The sequence below is a fragment of the Electrona antarctica genome (assembly GCF_951216825.1).
Source record: "Electrona antarctica genome assembly, chromosome: 22".
Classification (NCBI taxonomy): Eukaryota; Metazoa; Chordata; class Actinopteri; order Myctophiformes; family Myctophidae; genus Electrona; species Electrona antarctica.
Window position 1 is genome coordinate 13,420,297 of NC_136805.1, and position 26,275 is coordinate 13,446,571.

Genomic DNA, 26,275 nt, shown 5'->3' on the forward strand with positions numbered 1-26,275 from the left:
GGGACTCCCTGGGTTCCTTTAGGTGATCTAAATCGACAGATACAAGTCTGTAACTCTTGACAGTAGTAGTACAGCATACAAATGGAACCAAGTGGACACTAATGGGTTAATTTGGTTCCATATGTGTACCGTCAGAGTTAAGGGGAGACCTTGAAATTGAAAAGTTTGAGAACCATTGCACTATTAGGACAAATGTGACACATTGACAGTCACATACATTCCATTGCATTCAACAGAGAGAGATGTTTGACTGGGGACACCCAAACTGGGAATCCACACAAACTGATGAGGACAAGTAGAATGCTAACAGTAAGAGCGCTGACACACAAACAAACCACAAGGAACAGCAACATTACAGCCGACTGCATGGAGCCCAACATACTGTTCAATGCACACACAGCATGGACACACAAGCACGCGCACGCTATTTATCTAATTATACTATACACTGACTGTACTGTATGCTTGTGTGGACACTTCGGTTCCTCACAAGTATATAGTAATACAAGCACACGCACGTCGCACACACACGCACACACACGCGCGCACACACACACACGCACGTACGCACTCATGCACGCACGCACCACACATTATTGTAGCTTGCAGGCGAATTGCATCCATAAAGACACTTCAGTGTAGCACAGCATCACTGCATTAGTGTAGCACTGCATCATCATTTAAACCATGACACTGTGTCATTGAATGCACTGGTCTGTATCCGGCAAATCATTTACCAGCCAAGACACAGCTCGAATTGAGCGATCTATAACAGAGAATGGCATGATTCAAAAGCAGTGTAAAGATCTATATTTAAAAAAGCAAGCAGTGTTGTTAATGTGCTGTGTGTTGAAACCTAGAAGCCTGGTGGGGAAGACAGGATTGCATTCAACAAGACTAATAAAACTTCTAAATATAACATGAGACTGTGACGTTGGAGCTGATGCCTTTCCCCAATCCTTGGAAAGGGTAGATGTTTCTTTAAAGGGAAACTGTTTTTCAGATGTTCAACCTAGATCGCTTGGTTCTGAAGTGAGGAGATCAATAATACTGTGCACTGTATGTCTCCTGTGTATTTCTCTGCGTAACAATGACATCAAATGCATCGTTTCACATCATCGGGTGTACAGTGCATTCGGTACACTTGATGACATGAAACGAAAGGTTTGTCGTCACTGTTTCACAACGTCAATATAAAAAAAAGACCAAGACATAGGATAATTATTACTTTTTTTGCCACACTACAGTATATTATTGATCTCCTCACATCAGAAGAAAGGGATTTAGGTTTAAACCCGATGATATTTTCCTTTAATGAAGCCTACAATGAAACCTGTAAGATTTACCACATCAGAAGCTTAAAAATAATCTTAAATGTAAAACAATAACTTTGCGGATATAATCTGAAGGCCAGTGAAACAAACCTCCTGAATCCCTCCACAACATACTGCATGTTCCAGGGGTCTTTTTAGTTTTCTACCCATTCAAGGGAACTTTGAAAGAATACAATACTTTCAAAGAAAACTGTAATTTGCTTATTGCTGCAGCATGACTCAACAGGCTTAAAACATATCTAAGCAGTGCGCTCCAAAAATTGTCAATCTCTACGACAACTAATGTGATGTACATTTAGCATAATTATTAGACCACTGACAATGGCTGTCCGAAGTCACAAGTGTAGCCACAGAAAACACAAAGACAAAGAGACTTGCGGTGATAATGCTCATGTGATGCTTATGTCAGTATGACTACATTAACATTGAGATGGCGATCATAATGCCAATGACAGACGTGGAGGAGAAAGGAACACCTACCCATGTTTCCACATCTACATGCTGTGTGGAAATGAGAAAGGAGGAGAAAATAAGTTGACTTAATCGTTCTATGAAGAACAAAATATCAAGCAAACAAACAAAAAACAAAACAAAAATAACATCTATTTCATTAGATAGAACTATAGAACTGTAAAATGAAAAGAGGAAACTGATAGTCATGCTTTATTGGAAGGGAAGGAAAGAGCTTATGTTGTGTGTTGTTGTTTTCAAAATGGAAATTGCAGCAACACCAATGGCTAATTGGCTATTTTGTTACTGGAATATATTAAATTAGAAGCAGTGAAGAAACCTACAGTTCAAAATATTACTGTACAGCGTACGGCATACGCTGTAGTTTTCTTCATTGCTACTGTGATCAAACAACGAATCTGATCAGCCCAAATCAGCATACAGATTAATTTGTACTCGGTCGAATGAATCGCCTTTTCACGCCTGTTTTGTAATGGCGCTCGGCGCCGAGATCGCCTTTTCACGCCTGTTTTGTAATGGCGATCGGCGCCGAGATCGCCTTTTCACACCTATTTTAATATCAATTGATTATGGTGATCAACTGTGTCCTGTATGCACTCATAACACTCCGGTATTTTGAGCTTATGCGGTCTATGGGGACAACGCTAATATCTCGGATTCTTCTTTTTGGGTCAAAACAAGCTAGATTAGCGCCTCATTTCTCAAAACGATGTTTTGGGTGGATTAAATGACATTTGCGACAGCCGTTAAATAGGGGATTTTTACTCCCTGACTCTGATTTTCCGGCCAAAACGGCTTTCAATCTAAGATCCTCGCTATGTGTGGCGCTCTGCACCACTCTGAGTCGCCACTACATGGCGGTCAATGAGTTAAGCAATGCATTGTGAGCTTGTCGATCGGCAATTTACAGCACGCAGCAGCATCGTACGACGAAACAAATTAGCATAACGCAGACTTCACACACCGCTAAAGGACAACAGCCTTATTAAATATTCTCAGACTAATGAATGTTATTTATCGGACTATTCTGGGCAGGTGGAAAGGAGAGTGAGGGAGGGTGTTTCTCACACACAAGGACAAGCAGCCATAGGAATAGAACTGCATGATATTATATCTCCAACACCAGGAACTGTTCATTTTATTTGCACAAAAACGAACCAGATCTGGCTATGATGCTGCATTGTATCGATACACTGTGACTGTGTTGTGTTGTGCTTTCATTGCCCCTCATTGACGACCAGAGTAGCATCCAACACACCTAAAATGATCAAATCTGATGTTTGTAATTACTTCTCCTCCAATTTGTGCTGCCCAAATTGTCCATTCCTATGACTCTGAAGCCTTGCAGGACCCTTGGCTGGATGAACACAGATGCATGTATTACAATACATGATCTGAACAGTGTGTATGGTTAGTAAAATGATAATAATAATAATAATAATAATAATAATAATAATAATAATAATAATAATAAATAGTGTGGTGATGGTCTACACCTCATCGGGCCAAATGGTTCAAAAGGTTAAAAACTCTTATTTTGTGACCTAGAATGTTGTCAACACTGGTTAACAGCTGTTATTGCATTGATGTAAGTCTGAAAAGAAGAAAAACTAAACTTCTTTAAAGGTAATAATTTCTATAATAATATGAAATACTCCATAGCTTAAAACCAGCCTCTTGCACTGTAGCCATCGTCCCTCGGTGTGTGTGTGCGTGCGTGCGTGCGTGCGTGCGTGCGTGCGTGCGCGCGTGCGTGCGTGCATACATGTATGTTTGTGTGCGTGCGTGCGTGCGTGCGTGCGTGCGTGCATACATGTATGTTTGTGTGCGTGCGTGCGTGCGTGTGTGCGCGCGTGCGTGCGTGCGTGCGTGCATACATGTATGTTTGTGTGCGTGCGTGCGTGCGTGCGTGCGTGCGTGCGTGCGTGCGTGCAAACAGGTTTGCTGCTCTGTAATTTCTCTCAAGTGTCTGGCAGGCCATGTAATGGCTGGATGATGATTTAATAAACAGTAAACACATTCAGTCCAGTGAACATGCCGTCCGGAAGATCTGTCACAGTGTGTACAATGACACACCACTTCAGAGTCCTCAGAAACACAGATTGGCAAATGCAATATTTAGTGTCAGCCTAAAGAAACAGTACTATCATTAGTGTATCTACATATTGGGTTACACGCACACGCGCACGCGCGCGCACACACACACACACACACACACACACACACACACACACACACACACACACACACACACACACACACACACACACACACACACACACACACACACACACACACACACACACACACACACACACACACACACACACACACAATCTTGGTCGGTTATTGTGTCATGTGTGCCAAGGCCAGCATTGGCTGGATTACTGTGTGGGTGAAAAAAAACAATTGGCCATATTCAGACCGCAGCCATCTTGCCAGCAAGGTGATACCTATAGGTCATACTTCCCATAAGCCAAATTCCAATACGCAAAATCTCGGCCACTCGCTCACTCACACTCGGTCGATCAAATTATGGTGAAATTGGTGACCTGCCGAAATATGTGACCATCTTGTGGACACAACTTACACGGAGGTCTTTAAATATGAGGCCTGAATACCGCTAGGTTGAACTCTGCTAATGAACAAACTGCAACAACTTACATTCGGACACTGACATTATGTGATGTCTACACGATTGTCACATATTTCAGCAGGTCACCAATTTCACCGTAACACCACCATGCTGGAATGAGTGAGTGTGCGTGAGAGAGTGGCCGAGATTTTGGGTATTGGAAATTGGCTCTAGACAGCCCATTCATCCAAACAGAAAAGTCTTCTCTAATTATATTAAACAACGTCAAAATCACATAACAAACCTTAATACCTAGTAACTCATATAAACATTTTAATATTGGGTGAAATCAAACGCTTGATTTCCACGTCAACAAGTTGCTTGAAGAAAAGGACACATTTTCAGTGAAAACTACAACCAAGTCTATCAAGTTTAAAGTTGATCACATCACCAGTTAACTCCAGGTGTTAAAGCTTCCCCTGAAATGTAAGGTCTAACGGTATATACGGTAATTCATATGTACAGGGCCCAAGAATGATACTGTGATATTAACGTGATAACACACAGTACCGTGCTGTGTCTATGTATATAATATTTATACAATGTATGTTCGTAAAGTATTCTGCAGTCTATCAGTGGTCAAAATGTTTTGTTAGCTTTGTAGATCAGCTACAGTATTTTCACGTTTGTTTGTCCACAGCACAGATATGCCCAAAATAGTGAGGCCATGTTGAAAGTGATGGTTAGAATACATTGTTTTAGGGCATAGAATTTGTCTCTGTACTGGCAAATGAGTGCACACAAAAGGCATATGGACTTGGACTCAGAGCTAGATAGAGGCTGTCTCTCTTGTGGTGACTCATTATCCTGCATTGATTAACTTGCTGCACAACAGGTGTGTAGTCACACCATGAGTCCAGTTTGACTATCAGGCCAGGTGTGAGTAATTAAATCACCCATCCCACAGTCATTGCTGCATGGTAGCAGAACTAGCAGGACATGGATCAACAGACTTTCACATCATAATTAAGCACACAACACAAAATGTGTGAGAATAGCATTGCTTTGTAAAGGTAAGGTGCAATAGAATGCTGGAGGAAGACATTGTGAAAGAGAGAATAAGCATTTTTTTTGCAATAATACTGCATTGTTTGAGTTCTTTGCTTTCACCGAGCTCATCCATTATTTAATTTCAAGTTTTGAAAAACTTGTCTTGAGATGCAGCATATGTGTAAAATAACTTACCCTAGGCCTACAGGACACAAGCATGACTGTAGAGTGTACACAGTGGGCAAACTTACTGCAAGGAAGAGGGGTCAGTTGAAGTTAGCATAGTTAGCGTGTGTGGGGGTGGGCAGTATGTTCAAAGAACAAAAAAATAACACCTCACACAGTCATAATTAGCAGCTTGCAAACTAAACTAATGTGCATTCTATTGTGATTTGTTTTATCTGGCTTGACTGACTGCTGCTGCTGTACACAGTAGAAGCTATTTACTTTATTAGAGGAGCAAATAAAACTAATTTTGATAACTGCCACGCTGTGGGCATCTGCTATTTTGGGCAAGATTATAGCCTGCCCTAGTCCATTTGGTTAACAATACAGTGAGTTTGCTTACTTTTAGCCAGAATGTTCAAAACTATGCTCAATATGTTTAAAAAATATATAAAAACAAAATGCTATTATACTCTTAAGGTGTATAGTACATGTCATCTATGTGTCTTAAACCCAAACCACACCAGTTGCAAATCCTTGGGACAAAGGTCAACCACACCACACCAATGCAACTCCTTGAGTTGTCCCAAGGAGAACTGGTGTGGTTTGGGCTTATAGTTTGACATAGATCAAAGCTAATGGGGTGTGTGCAGGTCCACCTGAAGAAACAGTTTTGGTGTGACCACCTTAAACTACCCATCTCAAGTTCTCTGTTCTTTGTGTGTCGGTCAAGGATACCCAAATTAATGTATTTGGACATTGTTTTTGTAGCAACATCAAAGTATCTTGTCAGTATTATTGGTTTTGTCATGCAAAGCTGTTATTCTTGCATGCAAAATGTACATCCTCCTCTCTCTCTCTCTCCCAGATGTCCTCTTCCATAACGCAGTTGGATGAGCAGCTCTGCTGTGTCGTGTGTCTGGAAGTCTTCACCAAACCTGTGACCATCCCATGTGGCCATACCTTCTGCCAAACGTGCATCACTCACTGCTGGGCAAGAGACGAGTACTTCAGCTGCCCCATATGTCAACTGGGCTATAGTAGCCAGCCTACGCTGAAGGTTAACACGGTCCTTGCTGGTTTGGCTGACCAGTTGAAGGAGAAACCAGGCCTGGCGAGTGGCAGAAAGGAGGTGGTTAAAGCAGGGGAGGTGCCATGTGATGTGTGTGTTGGAAGCAAAAGCAAGGCTGTCCACTCCTGCCTCATGTGTCTGGTTTCCTACTGCAAGGCTCACGTGGAGCCTCATGAAAGGGTCGCCTCTCTGAAGAACCACACACTAACACTCCCTGTGAAGAACCTCGAGCACAGAGTGTGTCAGAAACACAACAGGGTCCTGCAGCTGTACTGCAAGACAGACTGTGCGTTCATCTGTGAGTTATGTGCCGAACTGGGCCACAAAGGACATGACACGTTGTCCACTGAAATTGAGGGGCTCGTGAGGAAGGTTGAGGCCAGGCAAAGGAGTGCAAGGGTCAAGCGGATGATCCAGGATCATAAAAAGGAGCTCGAGGGTGTGAGACACACGGTAGCACTTGAGAAGTTCAAGATAGCTCGATCTAGAAAGTTAAGCCACAAAGTGTTTTCCACTGTGAGGAAGGTCTTGGAGAAAAGGAAATTGGAGATGGATGAAACGTTTGAGCACTGGCAGAAGGCAGCTGAGCAACAGGCCAGGGGGCGGAAGAAAGATCTAAAAAAACAAATTGCAGAACTTGAGGAGAAAAGTGGAGATCTTGAGCATTTCTTAGGGTCCAGTGATCATTTCCATGTCATCCGGAATTCATCAGCCATTTGCACCCTCCCAATCCCCAGGTGGATTAGGCCCGCGTTTGACCAAGGCTGGAACGCAGGCATGATGGAAACCCACCTCAGAACCATCACAAAGATGGAGAAAGACTTGGGTAAAGAAATGGTAAAGTTCAGGGAGAATGAGCAGAGGCTGATACATCAATCCTGAAAGACATTCCTCAAAGTAAAATGTTGCTGTGCATGCACAGTTTTGCACACCCACAGTTTTACACTAAAGTGTATTAAAGGTTTTGTACATTGGGAGGGTAAGATTTTATTTGTAAGTTTTCCAGATATGTGCAATGTTCAGTACTGTAGTTGAACATGTGTACCTTGTTCTACAATTGAAATTCAACTATTACTGTATGCGGTTAATAGAATACAAATGTTTTTTTGTGTTCCATTCTTATTGTTGCTTGTATTACACGAATCCCCCCCAAAAATCCTGTTTGTAATGTTAAATATAAATAAACTTATACATGTTCCATTAAAACCTTTGAAATCTCATAACTGAATCAAATGTATTTGTGTGTCAGATAAGAGAATTGGTATCTGTATTGAAAAATAGCAGATCTACTGCGCTATGAACTTGTAGTTCTGCTAATTTATTTTTAATCGTGAAAATGTGCCTCAAATCATTTACATATCTCAGAGTGCGGAGGCATATTACACATAGTCCAGTAATAATTTGACCTCAATCTAATTGCAAAAAAAACAAACTCAGCTGATTTTGCATCTTCAATATATCCTGAATATTTTCTAAATTTCCTTATGCTTTAAGTAGCATGTGACAAGTCAAACTGCAAAAAGCATCCAGCATCCAGCATCATTTTCATGATGCTGGATCCATTCCAAGCATTAGTTTTGAACAAAAACACTATTGGGCTAAATTTGGCCACAATTCCAGGCAACTTTTCTGTTATTCAGGATATATTGAAGATGCAAAACCAGCTGAGTTTGTTGATCCTGTATTTTCCATAGATTTCCTGTACTAATAATTTTTGGGGTTCTTGACATGAAATATTGAGCACCACTGATACAGACAACTGATTTAAGACTTTTTTTAAATTTCGACATCAGGCCTAAATGGGTTAAAGTGTCAAACTAATTTCACTAGGTTTCAATAATATATACTGTACTCACAATATACTATGGGGGCCAACAATAATTTCTTGCATACGGTAGTATATAGTTCAACCGATATGAGTCATTATCATTATGTAATACAGTCAAGGCTTCTAAAATGTACGAAGCCTTTTGGAATAGATGTTCTCGCATTTCAGAAAATGTTAAACTGGTTGGTTCTGAAATGTGAAACTGGCTAATCCAAAAGGGTTGACCTACTTAATTAAATTGCTGTATAATTGTTGTCTTACATTAAAGGAGGCAAAACAATTACACACCCCATGAAGCGTTGAATTCATGGAGATTATGTTTTGTCTCTAAAATTATTTTGCACTTTGGATGAACTAACTATCTTTTTTTATCTTTAAGCTTTAGGAAGGTAAGACCAAACAAATTGTTTGTATTGTAATACAGCCACCATAACTAACCATTTTTATGAACTTAAACCTGATATTTGTGATTACCACAAAATGATATACACCACATGTGAACAGTCCTTTTAAGAAAATGCATTGAAATTCATATCACTTAAAATATGAAATAATACACCTATATTTTGCTTATGCAACCAAAAGGGTCCATTTTGGTTAAAATGTCTCTCTCTCTCTCTCTCTGATTCAGTGCTAGTATAACTCCCCCAGGCTAAAGCACTCTGTTATAGTCCTATATATATATATACACACAGAATGGAAGACTAGCTGCGACATTCTCCCTACACTCTTGAAGAGGGCGGTCGCATTCTTTTTCTCTCTCCCTCCCTGTCTATACTCATCTCTCTCCCTGCTACTACGTGTCTCTCTACACTGCCTCTCGTCTAAATCTCTGACTAAATCATGGAATTAATTAGCTGGTCCTTGAGTGCTTTCGACAAAAAAAATTCGGACAGACATTCTGATGCGGGGGAGCCGATATGCCAGATGGCACCGGAATCCCCCTCCCAACCACTTGCATTGCATTGCGTCTCGGTTATTTATATATCTATGCTCAAACCGAGTGGAAGTGTGTAGGGCGAGTGGCGAGGAGCTAGTTTAAAAAAGGGCCAATGAATGGTGCATCACTTCACTTAGCAGCCAGCTGCAATGAATTACCCCAAAATTTCCCTATCATTTTATTAGAGCCACTGAACTCAGCCATTAGCAATTGACGCTGGTACTGGACTTGATGCTGGTTGAGCAGAGGGGCTGCGCTCACACGTTACACATCCACTATTCCAACGCGTCACCATTCCGACACGCCGCATTGCTAACCCTGTCCCTAACCGCACGCCGCATTACTAACCCTGTCCCTAACCACACGCGGGAGCCACGTGGTCGGAATGGCAGTGCGTCGGAATGCCACTCTGTCTCCGTGCTCAAACATTTCTTTCAAATAGACTATGCTACATAAAGACATTGCAGGCTATTCTATTCCTGAGCAACATAGTCATCACCAGGAAAGAGAACAATTTCTGCTGACCATCTGAACACCTAACCCTAACTTCTTATAATTACATACTGCCACCTATTGGTTAATCTAGGTACATGTTGCACACGTGACTCCTTCCCCAATGGACACAGATTTAGTATAGTGGAAGTTCTACAATGTGTGCCTGGTTTCAAAAGGCTAGTGTAGTGTGTGTGTGTGTGTGTGTGTGTGTGTGTGTGTGTGTGTGTCTAGACACATCACACACACTAGAAGGTGAGTGCATGTTGGCATAGTATGCAAGTGCATGTGTGCGTGCGTGCATGCGTGCGTTCACGTGTGTGTTTAACCTCACCCCTTCTGCCTTCTCCTCCGTGTTTGCCAGCATCTCCTGTAAGGCCCGCACTGACAGTGACTGCTCCAGCACAAAGGTGCAGATGGACAGGTCTGGAGGCACATTCTGAAACACACACACAGAAAAACAAAATAGTACGACTGACAGGGATTGATCCAGCAGCACGATGGATGGACAGCTCAGTCTGGAGGCACTCTCTGAAACGCAAACGCCAAACGCACTAAAACAAAATAATAGTAAAAACAAGGTCCTGTTCAGTATACATTGGATACACTGCTGGCCACCCTGAGGAAGAGAAAATATTTTTTTTTTTACCCCCAATGCTTTTTCTACATTTTTGGATAATAAATCTACAATCTCACAACGCATCGTGATGCAACATGTTGCAAGCTTACAGATCAGCTATTTTTTTTTATTTTTTTCAAAATGTTCGCCGCCGTACCTTGGAGTTGGAGGTGGATTCCAGAAAGCAGAGTCTGTTCCCAAAGCCTTCGGCAGCCAAGCACAGCTTCTGTTGCTCCTTCTGGACGGTGGCCGAACACTGCAGGACCACTTCATCTTCCTACGGCAGAAACATGACAATGTCCATCAGTCCCCATATTCAGCACACACTGCACAGTAAGGGATGGTGAGCTGTATGCACGCAACACAGTCTCACTCACCAACATCACATACGTACTAATCTCTCAAGGCAACATTCAGAGATCCGCTGCTGAATCTTTCACGTTACAACGTGAACGTGTAGAGTGTGTTGTTAGTTAGTTGTTAGGAAAGAAAACAAAGACGCACCACCTGAAGAGAAGGGCTGAGAGAGAGTGAATGAGCCGACATCTGGTCTGTACACCCGGATGCGGGAGGTGCCCCCAAAGGCAAATTCTTTTCTTTTTTTTTTATGTTTCAGATGTAAAAAAAAAAAATCACACCCGTGTGAACTGAGTGGTGCGATTCCCCCCCCCCCCCCCCCCCCCCCTCCTCTCTCTCTCTCTCATTAGCAGGAAACAGTGCAGCACTATCTCTCCGTTTCTGGCACAACAGCGCCACTTTTGGTACTCATTGGTACTGGTGCTCATTAACGTCACACACAAACATAGTCACACACATAGTCACACACAAACATAGTTGAACACGGACATTGCTGTTCCTTGGAGTGGTTGCACCACTCAAAAATCTGAGATGATGGAATGATGATGGAAGATGATGGTCATGGAAGGGGAACCTTCTGAAAGCTTCATGGGCAAAGATAATCAAATTCAAAATCTAAAAAAAATAGGTCAAAATGACCTCTCAGTCATGCAAGTGTTAACCTTTTGCTTTCACGAAAAACATGCTTCTAAAAATATATTCTATTGCTAGTTTGACCATTTCAAATACATGAAAGGTACATTGACCAAACGTCCATTAGTTGGGAGTGCTAACACATGTTTTAAACTAGCTTTTTTCATGCACTCATGTTTCCCCTTCTTTTCCTATTACACATTACATTTTTGTTTTTGTTTTTTTAACTGCAACGTTGATGAGCCTGCATGCAAAAATAAGATTGGTGAACCAATATTATCCAGCCCAAGCTTCATGCGCTACCCACCCCTCTAGACCAAAAGGCACGCTGGCTGGGCCAGGCTAAGAAATCCACAGCATACCAATGCAACAAGCTCATCATTTGCCACAGAGGACACACACACTTGACACTTGAATTCCATGATTCTCTAGAGTCTATGGGTTTGCTAATCTATTTGACAACAGAGACTGTAAATCTCTAGGGCTGAAATTGCATTACGTGAAGAAGAGCAGCTCTGTCATGTTTTAAAGAGGCCATTAGAGTAGCATAAGGCTGGAGATAAAAGTTTAAGGGGCAGCAGATGAACCGGCTTCACTGACAAAAACGTTTTAAATAAGCTATGAGGCTGGTTACAGGGATCTGAGAGACACACTGAGGGTACAAAGTAACTATGTTCAGTGTATACTTTCCAAGAACATAGTACGAAATGAGGGACACAGAGAGAGAGAGAGAGATGGTCGCTCCATTAAAACTCACTTTGTTACAGCAGGATAACAAGATGTTTTAGGTGAGTCAGTATTGTTGCGTCGCTGTGACCTTCTCCACCCTTCGTCTGCTGTCTGAAGGTCACAGTGACAAAATGTTAACCTTTAATCGCTCACTTACCGTATTGTCCCGAATATAAGCCGACTCTGATTATAAGACGACCCCCATTTTTCAAGACTCATTTGTGGTACGCCTGTGAAACTGTTTAGGATGGGCTTGGTGGAAGACAAACGGTGTTGGAAATGTAAAGGGGAAAATGGTAAATTTTTACATGCTTTTTGGGAATGTCCTGTGGTTATACCATTCTGGAAAGAGGTACTGGGGAAACTTGGAGACTGGATGGGGCTAATACTACCAGAATGCCCAAGGTTATGTCTCTTGGGAGATCGCACAGTGCTGCCACAGGGGGTCACCAAGGCACAACATGCATTAGTGACTGCAGGTCTTATTACTGCAGCCAGGTTGATTTTGAGAAACTGGAAGAGCTCTGCTACGCCAGAGATCACAGACTGGACCCAACTTATGACGGAAACTGCATCCTTCGAATACTCAATTGCCAGGAGGAACAATGTCAAAGGGAAGTTCCATGAAATATGGGACTACTTTTATTTGTATATTAAAGGATGGTTGCATTAACAATTTGTAATTGGTAATACATTACGGATATAATCACTATTGTCAACAACAGAATGTGGAGGGGTGTTGTCCATTGGGGTTTTTCTTTTTTGACTGCTAGTTTTGTTTTGTTTTTTTGTTTGTTTTTCTTGTCTCTTTCTTTTGTGTAAGTCATGTGTATTTTGTATGCTTTATTGTAAAATCAATAAAACTTTGATGACAAAAAAAAAAAGACTAATTTGTGGAAAAAGATCGTTGAATGTCAAATTGTCTATAGTCCTCGATTATAATACGACCCCGTTTTTTAGTCTTATATTCAGGCCAATAGTGTACTCATACTGTTGTTCTTTTTAACCTTTTAAGCTGAGCGTTGAGTGCTCTTTGTCTAGAGCAACGTGCTGAACAATATTGAATTGGCATCAGGTTTTGCTCAAGGGCAATTTGACAGGACAATGTTGTTTTTGGAGAAGTACTCAAGGCATCAAACCTGTGACTTTTACAACGCCACTCTGCCATATGAAACATTAGCCAGATTCGGACCAATGCCTCTAGGCTAGCCAATATGGACAAATATGAGTCTGGCAGAGGGTGTCAGATGTTGTCAGCCAACTGTTGGACTGCTCTAAACCTTATACACACTCAACACATACTGTACACTGTGGATGTAGAAGACCCTATAGGTGCCTATTTGGTGTACGTCCTCTACAACAAAATGTCTTTGGTGCGTGCGCGCGCCTACGTGCGTGCGTGCGCGTGTGCGTGCTTGCATGAGTATGCCTGTCAGTGTGTGGGATGGTGAATTCTCGGGGGTCGACGGGGGGGGGGTTGACTGCACAGCTAGAGAGGTGGCCACTCACATGGTTGGTCATATGGAGCAGCCGTGTCCACGTTCCTTTAAATCACCCCAAATCACATGTACAGTATCCACACACACACACACACACACACACACACACACGCACATGCACACACATCCATCCATCCAGCCACCCACCCATCCCTCCCCCCACACACACACACACACTACTCTAAGGGGCTCGTACCAAATGGAGGGATAAATGGTGTTACGTAGCCAGGACAGACACACACTCACACAGATGGAAGGAGGACAGAAGGAGAGAGAAGAACCAGCAGTCAAAAAAAGAAAATAGACCGATAAACAGATTGGAGGCTATGGATACTGAGGAAGGATTTAAAGATGCTTAGAGAGAGAGAGAGAGAGAGAGAGAGAGAGAGAGAGAGAGATGCAGATGGTGGGTGGATTTGGAGACAAAGATTAAAGATTGGGAGGAGATAAACTTAGAGAGAACGATAAATGGACAGAGGTTGAGACAGGAGGAGAGAGGAGGAGAGAGACAGGAGGAGAGACAGGAGGAGAGAGACAGGAGGAGAGAGAGAGAGGAGGAGAGAGAGGAAACAGAAAGGAGGAGAGAGACAGGGGGAGAGAGAGGAGGAGAGAGACAGGAGGAGAGAGACGAGGAGAGAGACAGGAGGAGAGAGACAGGAGGAGAGAGACGAGGAGAGAGACAGGAGGAGAGAGACAGGAGGAGAGACACGAGAAAGGAGGAGAGAGACAGGGGGAGAGAGACAGGAGGAGAGAGAGGAGAGAGACAGGGGGAGAGAGACAGGAGGAGAGAGACAGGGGGAGAGAGACAGGAGGAGAGAGACAGGAGGAGAGAGAGGGGGGGAGAGAGACAGGAGGAGAGAGACATGGGGAGAGAGACAGGAGGAGAGAGAGGAGAGAGACAGGGGGAGAGAGACAGGAGGAGAGAGACAGGGGGAGAGAGACAGGAGGAGAGAGACAGGAGGAGAGAGAGGAGAGAGACAGGGGGAGAGAGACAGGAGGAGAGAGAAGAGAGAGACAGGAGGAGAGAGACAGGGGGAGAGAGAGGAGAGAGACAGGAGGAAAGAGACAGGGGGAGAGAGAGGAGAGAGACAGGAGGAGAGAGACAGGAGGAGAGAGACAGGAGGAGAGAGACAGGAGGAGAGAGAGGAGGAGAGAGACAGGAGGAGAGAGAGGAGGAGAGAGAGAGGAGGGTGAGTAGAGCGAGGCGACTGCAGTGGTTGCACCTACACAAGAACTTAACAGTTTGGTTGACACAGAAAAACCACCAGCATCAAATTCAAAGACACACACACACACACACACACACACACACACACACACACACACACACACACACACACACACACACACACACACACACACACACACACACACACACACACACACACACACACACACACACACACACACACACACACACACACACACACACACACACACACACACACACACACACACACGTAGATAACCACTCCTATAGTGTTGACCCCAGGTTTGGTTCAGAGCCATAATATAATATCTCTATTAAAATCAATGTAACCGCTTTGTAATCACACAGCTAATAACAGCTGTGTGATTAGAGAGAGAGCAAAACGATACACATGAAATACAGTGAAATCAAATCAAAGTGAAAGCAAGAATAAGATAAGACTGGTCCATATACATCGTTCTCACCCGCCGTCCATCCGGGCTATGGGACTGCAACCATGACTACAGATCCCATAGTGTACAAGGACAAGGACGTTCACATAAATGATAATAAACAGCTAATAGATTTGGGGAAAAGTGTAGAATGAGCTTTGTCACCGTCTTCATATTCCAATGGCCAATGCCTATGTATCACACAGTTTCAGCCAGAGAGAGGTGTCTTCATTTTATAATAGGATAAAGTAAGATTTCTTGATTGAATACTGTATTTGTAAAAACAAAAAAAAACAGCACAAAGGTAGAGTAAAACATCTAGACTAAAAGGATAACACAAAAATCCATTGGGTTGACCAACTGATCTCAGCTTGCACACAAGCATTGACCATTAGCATTCTATGCTAATGGTCAGTGACAAAGCCATCTTTTCACTTTTCTCCAAAGATCAACCTTAATTCATCCTTGGATATGGCCCACCAACACTAAACGAATACAGAACAATGTATAAACATTGAAAACAACATTACAATCAATATTATTAATACAAAACACTTTGCATATAGACACATTTTGTTTTAGTCGACATCCAAATCTCATTACGGTCCATTTATTTATTGCTTTGTTAGTTCAAACACAGCTGAGTCATACCTAAACAAGTCCCGTCAGTTAGATGTGAGAGTTTACAAAGTCATATCTGATTCGCCCCGACTCCGCACTGGCTTCTTAATCAGGATTTAGATTAGAGGAGACAAGAACACGGAATTACAACACGGAACACTCACCACAAATAATGCCTTGTGTGCACGCACAAAGATAAATAATGCCTTGTGCACGCACACAGATAAAGCCTCATTTAAATCTCCTCATGCGCCAGTGCAGTGTCAAGCACCAAAAATAGCAAACCTACAAGCTCACAACGCGTTGTGAATGCGATGCAAAACATAACTGTGATTAACAAATCACAAATATGCTTTAAATACTTAAAATGACAGTTTTGTCAACCACTTCAACTCCACCATCCCTATTCTGGGGGGAACGTTCGCCAGAAATACACGATTTACAAGCACACAACGATTGAGCAATGCGTTGTGAGCTTGTAGATCTGCTTTGGTGAATATTTTTTTGTAGAGTGAAATAAGAGCGACCCCTATAGAGCGTCGCAGTCCCGCCCCCTACCATGGACCAGGAAATGATTCTCCGTTCATTTTCCTCATAGACATTTCAGAAAGTAATTATTTAAAGACGTTTACGCCGCGGACAAAGCCAACTCGAGTCGTGACAAATCATGATTTTTTGGGCCGAACAAATAATTAGAAAGAAGAAAAAAACGGCAGGTTACAACACTTTTTTTTGTTGTTTTTCTTCTTTGTAATTATTTGTTTGGTCCAAAATATTGTTTGTGTTGTCATGAGTTGTCACGACTCGAGTTGGCTTTGTCCGCGGCGTAACCGTCTTTAAATAAATACTTTTTGAAATGTCTATGAGGAAAATGCATTGGGATTCATTTCCTGGTCCATGGTAGGGGGCGGGACTGCGACGCTCTATACACGTCAGTTTCATGAAGGGATGAAGTGGTACCCTCCACGATACCATTACTGTGAGAGTTTTTTTTATCACGATAAACAATAGCGATTATCGTCCCAACCCTAATACAGTGCTATACATACATGCCTGGAGCCTGCATGGTACTGCAGTTAATTACGAGTGGCGTCTGTACTCTGACAGTAATCCTGGATTCACAGAGAGGCTCTTCGGATCATAGGAGAGTCCAGAGAAATACACTTTTCTGCTAGTTCATAGTCATGTGCACATACACTGCAGCCCAGTCAAACTAAGCACAGTTTCCATCAGGTATTTCATATCTAATATCTCTTTCCAATTGTTCCAGTAATTGTGTTTTTTGAGTGGTGCAACCACTCCAAGGAACAGCAATTTCCGTGCAACTATGTTTGTGTTGCAACTGACTATGTTTGTGTGTGACTATGTTTGTGTGTGACCAGTACCAATGAGTACCAAAAGTGGCACTGTTGTGCCAGAAACGGAGAGAGAGAGATAGTGCTGCACTGTTGCCTGCTAATGAGAGAGAGAGAGGGGGGGGGGATTTGCACCACTCAGTTCACACGGGTGTGATTTTTTTGTTTTGTTTTGATTGTTTTTTGTGTTAGCTCATTCCATATACCGATCATGACTATAAGATGTATTCTGCCATCTGTGGTCGTGAACATAACATTTGAGGCCCAGTGCATTATCTTTCACATAACAGTGGTGAAATGGTCAACTGTAAAACACATGAAACGTGGGCTAGCTCTTCGGCCTTAATTTCCACTATCTGTTAGACCAGTATATAAAGCTATAGCTAGTGTGCTGCTGCTAACTGCTTGTGGAGGGTAATGGAGCATTCAGGAGAGAGACAGGAGGAGAGAGACAGGAGGGGAGAGAGAGGAGGAGAGAGACAGGAGGAGAGAGACAGGAGGAGAGAGAGGAGAGAGACAGGAGGAGAGAGACAGGAGGAGAGAGAGGAGAGAGAGGAGAGAGACAGGAGGAGAGAGACAGGGGGAGAGAGAGGAGGAGAGAGACATGGGGAGAGAGAGGAGGAGAGAGACAGGAGGAGAGAGGAGAGAGACAGGAGGAGAGAGAGGAGAGAGACAGGAGGAGAGCTAGTGTGCTGCTGCTAACTGCTTGTGGAGGTAATGGAGCATTCAGCTCATCAGCCCTTCACTATGAGTCAGTTGAAGATAGGGAGGCACATACTGTATGCAGTGCACGCACGCACGCATGCACGCACGCACGCACGCACGCACGCACGCAGGTGTTATGAAGTTACATTATACTGTAGCATCCCAGAAAAGGGATGCTAGGGTTTGTGTGGATAAAAAGAACAGGAAATGAGAGGAAAAGGAGACTTGAGAGGTTATGGGGAACAGGGGAGAGATTAAGGATGAGAGAGAGAGAGAGAGAGAGAGAGAGAGAGAGAGAGAGAGAGAGGGAAGGGAAGAGGTGATAAACCAGGAGTGCCGCAGTGTAGTGTTGGGTTTCCTCTGCTTTATGTGTGTGTGTGTGTGTGTGTGTGTGTGTGTGTGTGTGTGTGTGTGTGTGTGTGTGTGTGTGTGTGTGTGTGTGTGTGTGTGTGTGTGTGTGTGTGTGTGTGTGTGTGTGTGTGTGTGTGTGTGTGTGTGTGTGTGTGTGTGTGTGTGTGTGTGTGTGTGTGTGTGTGTTATGGGATTCCCCAGAGATGGAGAGATAGATGGAGAGGGGGAGAGGAGCAGAGGGAGGGGATGAACAGAAACATAAAAAAGCTAAAGAGATATGTGGACAGAAAGGAAAGGCAGGAGGAGAACGTGAGCAGCAGAGAAAATGGAGAGTAAACCACATCATAAAGGGGCGAGAATGGGAGAGAGAAACAACAGAAAAGGGAGAGATGTGTGCTGACTCATCCACAGCCCCACTAGCAGCTACTAGGAGCACTTTCATGTTAGAGATATATTATATATTATATCTCTGTGTGTGTGTGTGTGTGTGTGTGTGTGTGTGTGTGTGTGTGTGTGTGTGTGTGTGTGTGTGCCCGCATGTGTGTTGTGTGGAACACACAAAATGCACTTCCCTATCATCTCTCTTTCTACAGAGACAGACAGACTGACAGACACAACATTGGATGCGGTGTTAACACTGGCAACGAGGAGCTAACCTGCATCTCACTCCTCCAGCGGCTCGTTATTTAAAGGGGAGTGGAAAGGTGCCTATTAATTATTAAACAGTTCTCTGCCGCAACATCCCAGAGCCACCTTAAACCCCAGGCAGACACTGCAGTGGAACCCCCTCGCTTGTCTGTCTGTCTGTCTGTCTGTCTGCCTGTCTGCCTGTCTGTCTGCCTGTCTGCCTGTCTGTCTGTCTGTCTGTCTGTCTGTCTGTCTGTATGTGATCTAATAGAGCAGTGGTTTTCAACCCTTTTCATATGAAGGCCCATTATTTATTCTGCATTTGAGCCACCATTTGATTTGACAGATTTATGACAATCTGATGACCAACTCTCCATCATTTAAGTTTAACTGGGGACCACCTGGAACACAGCAGCAACGTCCCCAGTATCTGTTGCTTGCCTTGTGTTCGCCAAGGTCTGATTTCACTTAGTTGCACGCCGGCGACACATGTCGGAAATAGCCGATCTACAGGCGTTGTGGGCTTGTAGATCAGCTATTTTATTTTAGACATAACGAACATACGCATGTTTACTGGGGTATATGTATAATATAGATATTAAATATTCCCTTGTTTAAAACCTTTGACTCGAACATGTAAACATGGAAGTTCAGGCATATTTTCCGGGCAGCTGTGGCTCAGGAGGTAGAGCAGGTCGTCCAATGATCCCTGGGTCGGTGGTTCGAATCAACTTACAACTTCCCCATTCTCACACACACACACACACACACTCTCACGCACGGCCATGTAGGGAAAGATGGGGCGGTGCAAGGGTTTAGAATGCTTTCAGTTATCTACTGCAGCTCTTCTTAACCGGAATTTTGCCTTAGTGTCAGCTAAAATGTCTCAGCGCGCGCGTGCGTGCACACACACACACACACACACACACACACACACACACACACACACACACACACACACACACACACACACACACACACACACACACACACACACACACACACACACACACACACACACACACACACACACACCTAGCTGCATGCAGCTGACCTTGTATGGAGAGAAAGAGAGGGAGTGCACGGGCATTACAGTGCTGAACAACAGTGAGCTTCCGGAAGCAACAATGTCTTTCCTCTTCTCCATTGAGGATTATGTCATCAGCTATAATGCCCTAACATGTCATCAGCTATAATAATGCCCTAACATGTCATCAGCTATAATGCCCTAACATGTCATCAGCTATAATAATGCCCTAACATGTCATCAGCTATAATAATGCCCTAACATGTCATCAGCTATAATGCCCTAACATGTCATCAGCTATAATAATGCCCTAACATGTCATCAGCTATAATAATGCCCTAACATGTCATCAGCTATAATGCCCTAACATGTCATCAGCTATAATAATGCCCTAACATGTCATCAGCTATAATAATGCCCTAACATGTCATCAGCTATAATGCCCTAACATGTCATCAGCTATAATGCCCTAACATGTCATCAGCTATAATAATGCCCTAACGTGTCATCAGCTATAATAATGCCCTAACATGTCATCAGCTATAATAATGCCCTAACATGTCATCAGCTATAATAATGCCCTAACATGTCATCAGCTATAATAATGCCCTAACATGTCATCAGCTATAATAATGCCCTAACATGTCATCAGCTATAATAATGCCCTAACATGTCATCAGCTATAATAATGCCCTAACATGTCATCAGCTATAATGCCCTAACATGTCATCAGCTATAATGCCCTAACATGTCATCAGCTATAATGCCCTAACATGTCATCAGCTATAATGCCCTAACATGTCATCAGCTATAATGCCCTAACATGTCATCAGCTATAATGCCATGTCATCAGCTATAATGCCCTAACATGTCATCAGCTATAATGCCCTAACATGTCATCAGCTATAATGCCCTAACATGTCATCAGCTATAATGCCCTAACATGTCATCAGCTATAATGCCCTAACATGTCATCAGCTATAATGCCCTAACATGTCATCAGCTATAATGCCCTAACATGTCATCAGCTATAATGCCATGTCATCAGCTATAATGCCATGTCATCAGCTATAATGCCCTAACATGTCATCAGCTATAATGCCCTAACATGTCATCAGCTATAATGCCATGTCATCAGCTATAATGCCATGTCATCAGCTATAATGCCATGTCATCAGCTATAATGCCCTAACAGTCCGACGTAGAGGCTCCTGGTTGAAGCCACACGTCTGTCTGTATGCTATCTTTGAAGAAAAACATGTTTGTTTTGCAACGTCATGTAGGACGTCATGTAGGATGTAGGACCACTTCACTATCCACACTATCCAGTGTTGGGCAGTAACTATAATTACTAGTAATATATTACAGTAATATTATTACTTTTCCCAGTAACAAGTAAAGTAAGGTATCACTTTGCCAAAACAGTAATATTATACATATTTACTTTGTAAAACAAGAAATAGCACATATTACATATTACTCTGGATTTGTTGGCTACCGTTTGAAAACATTTTATTTAAAAGGTCAAGAGAGATTGCTGCTTTATTTTATAGCCTTTTTGGCTGATTGGTGAGTCTTCTTAATATTATTATTCAAAACAACATTGGATTCAGTTCTAACAGAAGCTGATTAAACATATTAGGATCATAGTAGGATCCTTTTTTGCAGGTTGGGGGGCGCAAAAGTAATATGTAATATTATATAATATGTAATATATTTAATATGTAATAAGTAACATATTACTCTCTTGAGTAATATTGCCCAAAACTGTGAGAGACTGTTGACTATTTTGTTTTATATCCTGCAATTATTCAGTTTGGCTGATTGGAGACTTCTCATTCTAATGAATTGGATTCAGTTCTAAAAAGAGCTGGCTAAACAGATTGTGTTCTTTTGCAGGTGGAAGGGGCCCGGTTGAAAAGTGATATAAAGTAATATGTAACTATATTACTCTTGATTCCAAGTAATAAGTACTGTAATATTATTACTTTTTTCTAAGGAGTACACTGGTAGCAGCGATGTCTCTCGATTGGTGGATCTTGCGTTACTATGGTAATGTTACCGCTCACCCCAAAAATAACCTGTAACCTAATAGATACAATGTAGTTATTATTTCAGTCACAAGGTCTTGTTTCAGTCACAAGGTTAATACTTTTCATTGACTAAATATTTATGAAAACTAACAGACAGAAACTAACCACATTCAACCTGGCATCCCTATTTTGGGCATGTCGTTATAGGGGAATATAAAATAGGAACTCTTAAAAGGTGCAATCAGACTCGGATGGTTAGAGCGGCGCGATTACATACAAAGTCAATGCAAAGACGAGCAGTTGCCCTGATGGGCACGGCGCGACCTGGCGTGGCACAAACGGAACCGAGGCGAATATATAAATATATTCAGGTGTGAAAGCTGCTTAAAAGAATCGACAAAAAGAGGAGATTTCCAAGAATTGTGACAACTTGTAAGCTTAACCCATTAAAACCGGGAAAGCACCCGTGTCATTTTCATTGGCTATTCAAATAGATATAAGATCTATTATATACAGCACATGAGTACAAGCTCACAGTGCGTTACTTTGTGCTGCACTGCAGGCTTGTACAGTATTTGCTATTTTTGAACATGAAAGTGTGAAAACTACTGATTTAGAAGGCATTTGTAGAATCAGCCTCAGGTCTTAAAGGTTAAAGGTATTGATTCACTATTATGTTGTGATTTCTGTTTAGCTTTGTTTTTTTTGTTCTAGTTTCTGTGTTGGTATGCGGTCAGGTTTTCAGCTGGCTCAGGGAAGAGGACGACCCTGCCATGCATAGTCCACTATAGATAGGTGAATGAACTGTATCTAGTCTGTGGGCAGGCATATTCTGTGCCTGTGTGTGCGTGAGTGTGTGCGGTTGTATGAGTTGAGGATTAGGTATCTGAAATGTATTTTTGAAATGCAATGTACTATTTTGTAATGTAATATAATGTATTCTGTAATGTTTTAATTTATTTCTGGACTCTTGGAAGATTAGCCGAAAGGCTAAAAGAGATCCAAATCAAAATCCAAATCAAATCAAAGATCTGCAAGTGTTGCTACTTTTGCACTACGATGAAGTATAACAAAGGGTAGTAATGTATAGTATAAAAGAAAAAAAACAACCTTGAGGAGTCCCCAGACAATAGCTCTAATCAATGATATGTTATACAAACATACAGCATACAGTAGCATCCATCCAGTAAAGCCTGGTTAATCCCCAGTACTTCCATACAATGCTCATGTGTTGCCAGGCAACAGAATGGCTACAGTTTAAATGGTATTCTTACAGTTTAAGAGTTTTTATTATTATATAGAGCAGTGCTTCCCAAACTTTTTAGCTCAGGAGTCAAGACCCAAAAGGAAAACAATGACGATTGCCCGGGAAACAAACAAGGCCAACGTGTCACAGAATTGCCACCTTTAGATATATGAGACTTTGGCTGTGGTTAATCGGGGCTGAAATGAGAGGAAAGAGATGTTGTCAGGAAAAACCTAGGGAGCTCTGACGTGCAATGTCCATCCATAAACACTACATCATTGAGTCAAGTCGAAAATGTATAGTAAACTACTCACAAAAAGTTGTGAGGAGTTAAAAATCACTCGTGGCTTCCTGTGAGGGAGGGTGTCTGACTCATGGTGTGTCTGAGTTCCCTAACACTGAGTGTAACATTAATAAAGTGTAAAAATGTCCAATATGTGTTTTGTTATTACTGTGGGAGAGTGCAATCATCCAATCCACTAAGCAACTCAAAACAAGGGGGGATACTGTACCAACCATTTCCCATTTTGGCAAAGGTTTTGGAGGCGCTATCCACACGTTTAGCCGTGTTGTTCATTCCACAAATGCCTGGTCCTTACAAACTGTACATCATTGTAAAGGTGACTAATCAACAATAAAAATCATATAAAATACAATACAAGTTGGTATTATTAAAGGGGAGAAATAACCAAACTTTTTGTGAGGAGTTTATAAAAACAGGTAATCAGACATTTTAGATAATGTGCTGGATGCTTTAAATTGCCACAATTGACCACTTTCATGAAGGAACATTAAGGTATGAAATTTTTAAGGATTTCAGATCAGCACTAAGGGCTCCATTTTCGTCACCGCTAAACCCCTTATCCCTAAACTTCTTTGCCTTGTTTTACTATCTTGCAAAACATTTTTGAATAGTTAAAATGGCCAGTCTACAAGCTCACAACGTGTCATGTAGATTGGCTAGTTGAACTATTCAAAAATGTTTTTCAATAGTAAAAAAAAAAGAAGTTTAGGGATAAGGGGTTTAGCGGTGACGAAAATGGAGCCCTAAGTGTGGTAACTGGTAACGTAACTTCCCCATTCTCTGGAAAATGTAGGATTATTTACGGGTCATTGATTCATATTGTTTGGTTTGACTGTACAACTACAACAGATTCAGTGGAGCGGGCAATGTCATCATCCTCCAGCTCAGAACGAAGTCAGTCCTTTGTGCTCCACTACCAAGTCCCCATGTATATTATGTTCGGTTCTGTTCACCCACCCCTTTTCCCCCTCACTGTATATGTTTTTTTCCCTTTTAACCTATGATGATTTCCTGTTTTTGGCTATATAGAAGTGTATATTTGTACGTCTCTAAATGTTATGATGAATTGAACATGGTGGACCCTATTGTAAACAAGTGTAATGCTTTATGGTGTCGTCCACAGTTAACAGTTTTGTATTGAGTTGTGCTTGAAATGTACTGCAATTCTCCAATCATTTAATAAATACTTCAATCAATCAATTAATGACTCCTGCTTGACTCTGGCACAGTGGCACATTCACCCATAGAATATATTGGTACGTACACTACAGACTTTTAGAAAGGAAAACCAGCACTCACTTTGATCCATTTAGGAATTAGGATTCTTGTTTATTACGTTTCGGCCCACGAGGCCTTCGTCGGCGTGAATGAGGAAGGCCTGTGGGACGAAACGTCCGTATGTTCTGCTCCTGGGGGTGAACGGGTAAACAAGAATCCTAAATGGATCAAAGTGAGTGCTGGTGTTCCTTTCTAAAATACAATTTCCACCAGAACTGTGCACCCGATACACACATACTGTCTGAGTGCATGCTTCTCTCTTTTCCATGCATGTACACTACAGAATCATGACAGAGGCCTGTTCAGGATAACCGTTGTAAGTGTTTAATTATTGATACTGTATAAACTGTATACTTGTCATATTCACTGTTGATAGAGTGCATATATTATGCAGCTAACCACTGTTGTAGGCCAGCTGACACTATCAGTCTCCTATCCACTGTTGATGTAGTCTGTACATACACCGGTATATCCATTCAGAGGCCCTAGATGCATATTCATATTCATGCATCACTGGTGACACTGTAGATTGCACATCATAGCCTACTTAGTCGATATTTAACCATACGATGCATTATGTTAACCCAGTCTATTTTATTTTATATTATTGTATATATATTTTTGTATCTTTCCCCCTTGATGACACAGAGGAGCATGGTGAGCCAGAAGGGGTATGAATCAGTGGTTCTCAAAGTGGGGTCCGAGGACCCCCAGGGGTCCACAGCAATTACATTACAATCATTTTAAACACTATCATTTATACGTCCGCTATTAAAAAAAATAGCAGATCCGAGCTTATGCATCTGCTATTTTAGATTTATTTTGTTATTTTTTTAATCTAAAAAATGTTGGAACGTTTTGAATAATCTTTGAATAATGCCATTTTGTCCATGGCACAAAATACTTTGGGGTCCTTGACAGGAAAAGGTTTGAACCACTGGTATAAATATGGTATTCTTTCTTACAATCTAGTACTATCAGTGTTATTGCGACCATAGGTCGCATTTACTTACTACTTCCCATCCGTCCGTAAGTCACCCCACGCCTCCATATATGGTCACGCCTCGTGACATCACAACTCCATATATGGTCACACCTCGTGACATCACCGTGACATCACGCCACCATACATATATGGTCACGCCTCATGACATCACACCTCCATATATGGTCACACATCGTGACATCACACCACCATATATGGCCATTTCCATATATGAAGATCACGACACTGACCTCATCTAACCCTGGATAACCATACATGGAGAAGAATGGATCATCACCTAGATCTGCATATGGAGCCGGCCAGCAACTCTACATCTG

At 42.1% G+C, this 26,275-nt stretch overlaps 2 protein-coding genes across 2 annotated transcripts in view; one reads left to right on the forward strand and one right to left on the reverse strand.

Annotated features, from left to right (window-relative positions):
• Positions 1–26,275, reverse strand: part of ryr2a (ryanodine receptor 2a (cardiac)) — a gene marked incomplete at its 5' end in the record, with an annotated part of 316,463 nt that overhangs the window by 209,299 nt on the left and 80,889 nt on the right. The window contains 3 exons of the mRNA XM_079492228.1: positions 1,815–1,835; positions 10,262–10,366; positions 10,704–10,823. Coding sequence (XP_079348354.1) covers positions 1,815–1,835; positions 10,262–10,366; positions 10,704–10,823 — 246 coding nt within the window. The remainder of the gene's footprint in view (positions 1–1,814; positions 1,836–10,261; positions 10,367–10,703; positions 10,824–26,275) is intronic.
• Positions 5,318–7,876, forward strand: LOC306915562 (E3 ubiquitin-protein ligase TRIM47-like). Its single transcript, XM_079492965.1, has 2 exons — positions 5,318–5,453; positions 6,464–7,876. The coding sequence occupies exon 2, from the start codon at positions 6,464–6,466 to the stop codon at positions 7,547–7,549; it is 1,086 nt and encodes a 361-aa protein (XP_079349091.1). The 5' UTR covers positions 5,318–5,453; the 3' UTR covers positions 7,550–7,876.

Bases quoted from the DNA above. Each gene is read 5' to 3' on its own strand.
- LOC306915562 (XM_079492965.1), top strand. From the start codon at position 6,464: ATGTCCTCTTCCATAACGCAGTTGGATGAGCAGCTCTGCTGTGTCGTG.